Consider the following 12,580-nt stretch of genomic DNA (forward strand, 5'->3'; position numbering starts at 1 on the left):
CACTTTGACAACCAGCGTCCAGACACTGTGATTACTATAGGGCACCTAGATTTCCATTGCTACTAATATTGTACAAGAGGTTTTGTTTACACTAACCTTGCAATCCATTTTTTATTGATAGAATTAGAGGGTTCATGTTACACATTCGGCTTCCTTCATATCAATCTAAGTATTGGATTGTGTACAAACATCAGCCGAAGTAAATAACATTTAAATACCGAAAACATAATAATATACATATCTATATTATATATAAATATAACGCAGTATAACTATGACAGGAAATTCAAATCTTGAAAATTCGGATCAAAATACACATAATGCATATTATACATTGTGATAATAATTCGATATGATAACGTAACACAAATGAGGAAGGAAGACAATTTCATTGTTGTGCCCTGACCAGACTCGAACTCACAAGCAACAGCACCCAATCGCCTTGCCAGAAATACCCACAACTTATACCAATGTGCCACATTCACATTAACATAAGCTTGTGTATCACTGTAAATTATCGTTTCATTTTTTATTATCTATACGATAAATTCACGGTTTCCTGAGTGCGAGCCTGTCATGTAAAATGTACAAAGGTTTGAAATCAAAATAACGGGAAACCAAGTGCTGTAAAAACAACTCAAGACATCTATTTAGTATACATAACAGTATCGTCCAGATCAAAGATATCTCTCTAAAATATATTATTTTTCATTTCATTTTTGTTCTGATTTTTTTTTTCACAGCATACTGACCAACATCATAAGCAATACCATTTTGCTAAGAATTTTTCTTCTTTTTCTAACTTAGCATGAACTGACAGTCTTTTACCGATGTGGTCAAAACCTGTTATAAAATGGTCAATCAAACCCATCAGATTAAGATACCTGGTAAAAATATGAGTCCCATAAAGAAACAACCAGACATAACTGCTGGTTACATTTATTGTATTTTGTTGTCAAGTGTAGCTGTGAGGATCAATAGAATGGTTAACTACAATTGTGATTAGGCATTTAGTGATATAAGGATAATTAATGAATACAATGTATTGTATTTCAACCACAATGTCATATTTTGGACAAAAACATACAATGTAGGAAATACTCATTCAAATCATCTACTTTTAATGTTGATATTTATTTTCAAACATGATACAAACTCTACTATCTAGTTAAACATTTGCTATCATTCCTGAAGTGTTACATGCACAAAAGTTTCCAATCAGTATTTCAGCACAAATTTTAAATTATCAATTGAGGAAAGAATTGTCAATTTATGTAAGCCTGAAACATTATTAGAAATTTACAACAAGACAATCCTAGATGATCCTGTAATCTGGCTATGCAGCCCCGTCTTTAAGCAAATATATACGCATTTCATTTTTCCAAGGCTGTATGAATGTAGATCAATTAAGTTTTGTAGAGATTAATATTTGTTGCATCAATATGAGAGTCGAATTCTCGAGTAAATGCTCGATATAGGAGTAGAAGTTTGGTGGTTTTGCAACAACATGGAGGTCAAATTCTTGAGTAAATGCTCATTATGAGAGCAGAAGTTTTGAAACATGAATGTGTTGTCTGATTAACAACAACAATATTCAAATAAGATCGTTAGAGGAAATTTACTGCCTTGGACATTATAGCATTACAATGTAGATACAGTGTATTGAAATTACTGGTCTTTCGGACAATGCTGCTTACACAGGTTGCATTTTTAGTAATCAAAACCTGGAAAAGATTTCACTTGTACTATTAATAATTTCATATATGATAGCTCTAGGAACTGTATAAAGAAAAGTATTTTTGGAAGCAGGGACCTCAAGACCTTTTCAATGTCGGGACACTGGCATGGAACAGCTTTGTCAGTAAACCTAGGTAGATTCATGTGTTAGTGTAAAAAGAATCATCCCTTCCTATCGCTGTTTCCATCATCGGTAATCCATGTTCAATAATACTGTCAAGCTATGTGAAGGACATGTAAAGAAGACTATTTATTATGGGTTACTAACGATAATAACGAGACTACAGTAGGTTACAGACTATGGTAACAGGACAAGTGTGAGTTACCTAAGATGCACTGTTTGGTGAATGGACAGTTTTATTAGGGAACCACAAAAGTGTATAGTAATTTTTAAACCTTACCGCTGTTATTTCACCATCCTCATTGGCTTTCTTGCTTGAGGCACTCCAATTGGAATTGCTTCCCTGGAAAATCAAAAAAATACAAGTCCTTTTAGTTTTCCAGACATCAAAACATATATAATAGTTGGATTTTACTGAATGATTCCATCATATTTGACTCAAATAAATCTTAAATTGACATAATTAAATTTCATACATGTTTAAAGACTGTGGAATAGTCCCTAGATGATATAATTTATTATCTATACATTTAACTTTTTTATTATATTAACCAGTATATGAATATTTAAATGAAACTAAGTTGTGGTCTTATAACCATCTGAAGAATAGATTTTTCGAAAATGTAGTTATTATTATTTAGCCAAGGACATTTTCATCACAACCAAAATGATTATTTCAATCAGTTATTGATAATTAGTGTGCAATGTTAACAAGCAGGATTAGTGCTAATTTAATATTATAGAAAAATTAATGAAATACATCCGAAAAGTATGATGCATTAAATCATAGAATTACGGATGAAATGACAATTTCGATATCGTGAAATTATCACTTTCTTTAGACTATGTAAGGGGTACATAACCAACTTATGTGAACGGGATAAAATATACAATTTAGTTTCGGATTTAGAGGCTATGACGCCGATATGATCAGCAATGTTTAATGGGAAATAAATATATACATTCTATCGATACAAAGGAAGAAATATGGATAATGAAGGGGAGCTGTGAGAAGAGCGGGAGATGACTACATTAAAGGGAGGAGGGGACTCGAAAGGTAGCAGAATGATTAAGGAAATGGGAAGGGGTAGGGAAATAATGAGAAGATATTCCATTTTGAGAGGTTTAGGAAAGAATGCGAGGACAAATGAGGTTCAATCAGAAAAGAGACAAGAGACAGCAATGCACGAGTCCAACGGTCATCCCAGGAATACCATTGTTTGTGACCCAGCATTGAAAATTATATAAACAACCATGTCTCAGTTGACTTACAAGGTAGTAAGTTTGGGAAAAACAGGGAGGACAGAAAGTCGAAACAAGACAGTGGAAAAAGATGAAAACAGAAGAAGAGATTAGAGAGACTTTGGGTCAAGAGAATAGAAATGTAGGGGAGAGTGGGAGGGGAGGGGGGGGGGGGGGGGGGGGGGGGGGAAGGAGGCGAGACAAGAACAAAAGAGAAGTTAGGAGGCGAGACAAAGATTACCCAGAAAAGAAATTGAATATGATAATAAGGGGAACCAGAGAACTATCAAAAACAATGAAGAGGTAGAAGGAGAAAGAATGGAAAGATTGAAAAAGGATGGGGTCGTACATAGTACTAACAATACCATGCATGGATAGGACTGGGGTGTACACAATACAATTTGATGTAAATGGAACATGGGAGTACAATACTTACTACTGGACTTGACTGTTGATTTTGACTGGTGGGTTGGGTTGACTGTTGCTGCTGCTTTGGTGACGGTGATGCTGTGTTTGGAGGTTGTTGCTGTTGACGTGTAGATGAAGACTGTGATGGTGATGGCGATGATTGTTGTGGCAAAGAATGTACAGATGATTCAGATGGCGATGGTGACGGTCGCGCTCCAGGTGGAGGAGGTGTGGGCCCCGGGGGCTGGCCAGACATCTGTGGGGTTAGCTGCTGAGATGGAGGGTGAGGTTGAGGCAAGGAGGAGCAAGAAGAAGAAGGTTGAGAGGGTGACCCACAGTATCCAGAAGACACAGGGTTAGACTGTTGCTGACCATAGTGTTGCTGGTGACCATAAGGAACACCCTACATGCAACAAAAGCGACCGCCTTATAGAAAGTAGCCTGGGCTCTGCCTTTCTTTTTTATTGCAAATAAGTCACAAATGTAGGAAAAATTACTTTTTGCCTTATCTATTTTTCACATTAACCAAGCAGTTTTATATATTAATGCAATAATATCTGATGTTTTTAATACAATTTGTTTCTGTAATATATGTATTAAAGCAGGTGAGGTTAGTAGTAGCTTATATCTTCATATTATTTAGTGGTGAATGTAACAATCCGGTATACCTTCCTCTAACATCTGATCTGCTAAACGTGTTCATTAATGAACACACTATGTACACATAATTAAGCAAATGTACACAAACATACAATGTTCACACAAATGTCCAAGCCCAGCATGTTATTGCATATATATATTTATGTTTAATAGCAACACAGAAAATTGGTTTGAATGAACTTCTTTTTTTTTTCATTAAAATATTCAATATTTTTTTCTATAAGAAAAATATGGACCCAAAATGTCCAATTCTATAAGTATAACCCAATAACCAAGACACATAATAGAAAAAAAAAATAATGAAATTACATTTGTATTTGTATCTAAAGACCTTGACCTTTGCAGACTATTAATATCATCTGCAATACCATTCTCACAAATAAATTACCATAATTTTACCTTTAGGTACACTGGTATTTAAATTCATTTAAATGGTTATAACGAAGAAAGAAGCAAAGCAATTAATAGTGAATTTGTTGTCAGGAAAAAAGCAACAACAGAATCGACATCTTGTTTATTATTAATGCAAATCATAACTTGTGGATTAATTTATTAAAAGAACGAAATATTAAAATGTATATAATTTACCTTGAGTAAGATCTATATAAAATCATTTGAAGTGCATTATTTGAAAAAAAAATGCAAATATTGTTTACCTGATTTGAAAATCCCTGACTTCCCATCTGGTTTGGGCGACTGGAATTGCCACTCATCATGCCGTAGCGTGAATTGGGCGAGAACTGTTGACCATACTGACTCTGGGGCGGGTAGTTGCTTGGAGAAGTATACCCGGGTCTTGGTTGGTTCATTTCTCCCATACTCTGAAATTATAGAAATGTTTTGTATGTAAACTTCCTGTGAAATTATAATACAAATCAAAGATTTAAACATCAAATATGAGGATATAAGTCTCTTTTGTCCTAAGTAGATGTTAGGAAAAAATGTTGGTCATCCACCAAATAATACACAGTATTAACTACACTCAGGGCTTTTTCTCACTGATTTGGAAAAGGACCTTTTTGTCCCATTTTGGTGTGAAATTGGAAAATTGGGAAAGATTTTTTCAGGAGTAAATTGAAAATTTTGGGAATTTGGCTTAAACATGAAAGTATTTCAATTGGGAATGGGGCCCATAAACAGCCCCCAGAAAAAGCCATGACACTGCATACAATTTAATGTAACAATACTTTGACATCTTGCAACTAGAACTGTGTTGGTTTTAGCACATTTTGAAACCCACAAAAAGGTTTTCTCTTCAAACATAGAAATTTATTATATGAGATTGTTGTGTAAAAAAATTCCTTTGCATAAATTTGATGTGCGATATATATGAGCAGATATTTAGTACCTTTGACACTTGTGTGGTAAAGCAGGTATGGGTTTCAGTGTTTCGTTAAAATATCTTCAAAAAAAGTATGTTTAACTTAAAACTAGACAAAATGTGTACATTTGACATTTTGACATACAAAGCTTGCATAAAAATAATATTCCATAGCTACACACACACATTGCTATGACACTACTTGCACAATTACTGGTGTAATTAATTAAATATAAATCACTGCCTCCGCTAGGGATCGAACCCGAAACCTCTGGCTTACTAGTCTTACGCTCAACTGATCGAGCCTAAGAGAAGATCTCTCATGCCGAGCGGTATATTGCAGCTAGTATCTACCAGGGTTACACTGGTACTTTATTTTTCTACCACTGACTAACGTTTACAGAAAATACACACCAAATGACTAAAAAAGACAACCATTTATTTCCTGTTACACTTGTGGTAAAAATCACTTATAAGACAGGAATAAATGCACAAATGTTTAAGTACAACAAGTTTTGTTCAGGGTTTCTATATACTGGAGTATTTACATTTATATCATTTCACTGCTCTCAACTTGATTTCATATACAAAAGTTTTCAGGAAATCATAAACACTAGAAAAGGCCTGTTAACTCTATTCTAATCCCATCTTGTATTCCCATCTATCTGGATGATGTCCTGCTAGTATTTTTGTTTTGCAAGACGGGACATGAACCTTTTGGCGAGGGATGACCCACCACTAGGTCAATGTCATAGGGTCAAAATGTTGCGATGCAGCACTCCATAACGTACCATGCTTCATGACAAGCATATATCAGAGGTCAAGGACATCACAATGACCTTATTTTTAACTTTTCATGATGTTATCTACAAGTCTATGTAAATATCTGGGACAACGTAAAAGATCATGTTTTGAAAAATATATATATATAGTTGCATCTCACTCTGAGGTCAAATGGGTTGCTATGCCTCTTGATTTCTGGTTCACTACACAGTGGATACATCAGGTTGCAACAAGTTCTATGTGGACACAGCAGTTGTTGATTGAATCTTTTAAAGACATGTCCTTTATCTATCCTACATCAAGGTTGAAAAAGGTCATAATGACCTGATTTTGGTGTGCTATTTTTAACCCTAATTTTGGGGTAGAAATTGGGCCTCTTATATACAGTATGAAAGTTTGAATTGTAATGTAATAAGCATAGAAAAGAGTGACCGAAATGTTTTGTTTACTTCTTTAAGTCGGACAAAACATTGCCACTTGGTAAACTACCTCTTGTTGTATATTAGTGTTGCTTACTTGTTCACTTTTAGCAAGTAAATATTTCCTAATTTTTCCTTAAACTATGCTAAATTTTTCAATTTTAGGGGCCCTGACCTCATTCCAAAAAAGGGCAAAAAAACACATTCCATAGCTATCATTCTATGCTATAGCCAAACACAGGTATACTGAAAATACACTGTACTTTTTAACACAAATGAATGCTTCCTATGAAATGACAGAAATAATTCATACTACCAATTAATATAACAAAAATGCATTGGACATTGATAGAATATTTTTAAAGTTATTTGTATATATTTATACTTTTTTTTTTTTAAACAATCCAATTTTTAAATGCCACATAAACACATTCAATCAATATTACTGCTAAATCTTTTAACTCTTCATCGAGGGCTTTAATAGTAAATCCCCTCCGGAATGTGTATATAGTAGCATGAATAGCTGCAGATAGTTGGCAGGAAAACACATACAGGTTGTGACCTAGTCATTCATTCATATATACCAATCATAAAAGAACCCCCATGTGTGCGAAGTGTGTGTAACTTCCCATTATCCCATTCACAATTACTCAGAGTCCAGAAGATAGATCTGCCGGCTGTTTACATTCTTTAACAGCCAATGACTGATTGTCAAAAAGCACATGGCTAATCAGCATAATGACTACAGTCTGAGTGGGTGTGTGTAAACAACTTTCCATGTGGTGTCAAGTAGTACATTAATCCTGGTCACATGGACAATGCAACGGAACTACTTCTTTTATCACATGGAGGATCTACCTGTAATTCTCAAGAGCCGAGACAAAATCAAGGTATGATGACATGTGCTGTCCTATTTTGCTAATATTCCAGTAATTCAGTTCACCACTTGTATTTCTATTGAAAAATCTGCGGCATATATCAACTAGACATTTTGTTTCATTCAAAAAAGAAATAACTCAATGTTCAATGTTTTTTGATGCAGAATCCCTTTAAGTTGTGATGAATGGTGAGGAATTATGTTTTCAAACCTCACCTGAATAGGCATACTTTGAATTAGTTTAATTCTTAGATCGATTAATCAGTGATGTCTGTCATGTTTCTTGATAAACCACATCGCATTTACCTACACAAGATTCCTTTCCCAGTATACTTTGGTTCCCAAGTTTTTTAAATTGTACTAATTGAACTAATCTGTAACATGATTGGATATTTGACGACTTTCGTTATAAGAAACTCGTCTCGGAAATTTATTTGTTCTGATCATTTGTTGAATCACACATTCGTGTTGAATACTTTGTACAAGCATTTCACTATCAACCCATTTAAAACATGCAATCTCTTTATTGCTATCGGAATCTCTGTTGTGGAGAAACAAGTCAACGCGAGATTTTGTCTTATATTCACTTCAACCAGCATGAGTTGACCCTTTTTGTGCTGCCTATTTCTTGGAAATAGCGAACCAATCAGAATTATTCATTTGAAGTATCAAATTTTATTAACTCCCAAATGGTGTGTTGAGAGGAGGCCAAGATTTTTTGTCCCACAGAATAGTGGACACTTGTTGGGCAGACAATGCTTTCAAAGAACTAATTAATCGAAACCAAAATGTTACCTTGCAATATGTTACAAACTTTCCAGGAGTATGCGAGCGAGGAAACAAGTAAAAATACAGATTCTCTTGTTTTTACTTCCCTTTATCAAAAAGGTTTTGCTCAAAATGACCAAGAAAGCTGCTAAGTTTAATTGCTATCAAGCTTGAACAATTTACAGGTTGCATTTCCTCAGCTACAGTGCCACAGCAAAGTTCTGCTCTTGATCAATTGCAATGTGAAAAATAGAAAATGCATTTTCAAAATGACAACCCTTTTGCATTCTCAGGGACCAGAGAAATATAACTTGGCCAGGATTACCTCAGGAATAGTCCATGACAGTTTCAGAAAAATCCTGCAATAAGAGATGCTGAGCATTGCCTAAACCTTTAAAGACCAGAAAATGGTCTGCAACACACCATTGCCATCCTACATATATCTTATAAAATAACTTTAGTAAGACAAAGTTATGACCTCAATATGATCTTGGAACTTTTCTGCATATATAAACATAGAGATTATATATAAGACATGACCTTGTATTCTTGAATAATATCCATAAAATTTCATTGATCTGTGAATAAGTAGTTCTGGACCACACAATTCGGGGCATCCAGTTGACCCTTGATTTTTAACAATTTCAGAAGTCAAATCACTATTTCTCAGAAAAGTAAGGGTCAAAATATATGACAGAGATGATATTTCAATTTGAGAAGTCAAGATGCCATAATAACTAATTGTGGCTCAACTGGATGCACCAAATGAAATATGAACTTTAACCATGTAACCTTGACCTTGCAGACCGACAGTATGCACAGTAACACATCGCCTGGTCATCCCAAGACATACAGTATACCGATGTTGTTTCATACACAATTTTAGTTTACCTTTAACCTCAAAGCTTGGAAATTCGAAACACTTGTGGGAGTCATTTTGTTTTCAATTTTGTTTTTTTATTAACAGATCAGTTTTAGTCAACAACATTTTTTTAATTTGGCTTTGATGTGAAATTTTCGCAATAGCCAATGAAGTCATGCTCCATTATTGGCACACACAACTTTTGTCCTCTAATGTGGCCATTTTCACATGTTCTCAAGTTGCATGCAACTGACCTTGCAATCCTACATTAACCATGAAATTCTTCGACAGTCCTATTTTCAGAGGATCAGAAATTATGGTCTTGCTTGGGAAAATATCTTTGACCAAGAACCAAATAAAAGCTCCAACATTGAAAATTTGCATTTGAATGAAAAGCAAAAACTTTATTGGGTTTTGATTAACACAAAAGCAGCTTTAAATTTATCTCAAATAAGAATGAAACAAAATTATCCTCACTGTTGAAATTGTGCAAGAGGCCAAATGACTATAACATCCAATTGTCATCAATTTGTACAACCATGGCATGTACTGCCACAAGACAACCTCACTGGCACATCTGAAGTATTTGTGTTTTCTAATAGTCATGCATTATGGCCACAATTCCTGTAGCTTCTTGTTGGTAAAATCGAAGATGAATTTTTTAAAAACAAAGTTTTTTTGCTGTTTCATATTGTCACAGCACTTCATAGAGTTCTGGAGGCAATTTTATCCATCAATGTTTGTGGACACTGTCTTCAATTACTTATCGGACTGTTGCAAATCATGATTTTAAAATAAAAACAATTGTTCGATGAAGTTATTCATTAGAATACCATTAAGCTTAAAACTTCAGATTATCTTTGATAATAAAATTAGACAACAAAAACAAAAATGGGGAAAAACAAACACTAACCAGGAGAGCATGTGCTTTCTCAATTTTTATCCCAGAAAGACAAGCGACAAAATCTATAATGTATCATGAAGGGAAAAACCACAAGTTCTCAATTGTTTTTCCCTAAGCTTGCTTTGTGAAAAAAATTGTTGAAAAATTTCTGTTAAAAGTAACAAAATTGTTTTATAAGCCAAAAGATCATTCAAAAATCAATAGCCTCACTGCATAAAACCAACAATGTTCACTGCAAAACAAAGTACAAATAATTTAATTGGGATTGTTATTAGTAAATTAAAATCTGATCCAAAATTAAACATCATGCAATTTGTAAATGATTTATAAAATGTGAATTTATTATGTTGCTCAACATCATAAATAAATAATGCAAGAATGTAACTTGTGTACATAGCATATATATATATCTCACCACCTTAGGGAAAATATAAATTAGGGAAACCCCTATTTCTTTATTTATTGCTCTATTATCATTTGGCTTCCCTTCCATCTGAATCACTTGACATATAAAATAGATCATCCCAACACCGTGATTAATTGATTGTTTGACAAGGGGGCGTCAGCCAATCAGAGTGTAGCATTAGCACATTGGTCCATATCCTCAAAGGCTGGAATTTGCCTCCAAATTTAAACATTGATTGCTGGCATGTGGAGCAAGCAACATGTATGTCAGGATGTAAACAATCCAGTGTGCATTGGTTTTACTGTGGCGACCAAGACATCGACCCTGCACTTGTCAGTGTGTAGTGCCATTGTGCAATCACCTGATAAGATTATATTTATATCAATGGCGGGGATTATAAACTATGGACAATAGAGCTGTCAAGTCAGTCAGATGAGAAGTGGGAGACAAACTGAAAGTAGAAATGGCAATACACTACCTGATTTCTATAAGGCGTTCCTGGCATTGACATTGGACCTTGAGGATAGTTTCCCATGGGTCGTTGGTTCCCTCCCCATCCATGCTGCATTCCGTATGGCATGTTCGGGTTCCCCATGTCCATACTCCCTTTTTGTGGAAAGTCATAACTGTTTGATGGCATCCTGGATGGGGGTGCATTTGGGTTCTGTAGGAGTTGATTCAGCGTAGGGGTAGGGCCACCTTGTTGTGAAATGGTTTGCCCTGACAACATATTCCTTTGTGACTGGGGGTACCCTGGCATCATTCCTCCTCCAGGTGGAGTCATTCCTGGTCGTATGGAGCCCATGCCAGGCTTGACATTACCTTGGAAACCTGGCCTGGCATTGGCTTGTGAATACTGACCTGGGAAAGGCGAATTTTGATTCGCAAAATCGCCACTTCCTGTCATCTGCATACCGCCATGTTGTTGGTCGCCAGAGTTGAAGTTCTCTCGGTTGTAGGCATTATACCCCGACATTTGACTAGGATGCATGTTTTGATTCATTCTGCTGTAACTGTCAACCCCCATCATCTGTTCTCTAGACGATGGGGGGTAACTGTTTATGTCTGCATTCATGTGGGGCCCGTCCATTGGATTCATGAAATCATTCTGTTCAGTGTTCATGTTTTGCTGGCCTCCATCTTGAAACGAGTCCATTGTGTTGTTTTCACCAAGTTGATTTGGTGATCTAAGCTTTTTGTTCAACATATATCTTTCCTGGCTTTCAACAGGACTGACATGTTCCATTATAAACACTTACCGAAAAGTTGGTGACAGTCGGGAATGGTCCGACCGCTCTATGTCCCCGTCTTTGTTATTCACGCAGTTGAGTTGATCCAGCATAATGCTGTTTACCCACCCAAATGGACGACAAGGACGAAGATAAATCGGCATTCAAGCATATTCCTCTTCCTCCAGACATACACAGTTCTGTCCAAAACTGTCACTCCTCATGTGTCGTGCACTTGGGGTTAATATACATACAGTAAAACTTAGTCGGATGGCAGCATGGTCTTATCATACATAGTGCTATTATGCGGTACACTTCAATAAGCGGGAATATCGGAAGATCAAAGCGATTCCTCCGCATTTGTATTATATATACTTATTGCCAATCCGAGCCACTAACTTTAACACTAATAACCCGTGTACCTAACATAACACGTTTCCCGAGTTGAAACACACGTTATCATCAAGCGGTATTCCTTCAAACAAATTCGGGAATTCTTTTTCGTAAATTGTCCACTCAGCGGATAAACACAATTTTCTGGCAGTAATGCGTCTAAGGCATTCTTTTCAATACTGCTGTTTCAATTAGCTGATCAATACACCTCCCGCACTATGTTATGAAACTGGAGTATGTTTAGCTAAATATTGTATTTTTTTTCAAGTTATATTATAAGAAGATACGTTTAAACGATAAAATTTCGATATTTTCAAGCAATTCCTACAGAAAATAGTCCCTTATCTCTGGAAATAAAAAGAAATTACGCTTAACGCAGGGAGGTAGAAAGAACAGCCATAATTTGCCATAGGGGCTTTCGTACTGACGTCAATACGGCGACAGACCTGA

General features: G+C 35.5%; 1 protein-coding gene across 1 annotated transcript in view; it reads right to left on the reverse strand.

Annotated features, from left to right (window-relative positions):
* LOC117328440 (AT-rich interactive domain-containing protein 1B-like) overlaps positions 1-12,256 on the reverse strand; it is a 56,594-nt gene extending 44,338 nt beyond the window's left edge. Inside the window, 4 exon segments of the mRNA XM_033885970.1 lie at positions 2,139-2,201; positions 3,537-3,911; positions 4,825-4,989; positions 10,987-12,256. Of these exon segments, the coding sequence (XP_033741861.1) occupies positions 2,139-2,201; positions 3,537-3,911; positions 4,825-4,989; positions 10,987-11,754 (1,371 nt within the window). The 5' untranslated portion in view covers positions 11,755-12,256.
* Positions 12,257-12,580: the final 324 nt, after the last annotated feature.

This window comes from Pecten maximus, chromosome 5 (assembly GCF_902652985.1).
Source record: "Pecten maximus chromosome 5, xPecMax1.1, whole genome shotgun sequence".
Lineage (NCBI taxonomy): Eukaryota > Metazoa > Mollusca > Bivalvia > Pectinida > Pectinidae > Pecten > Pecten maximus.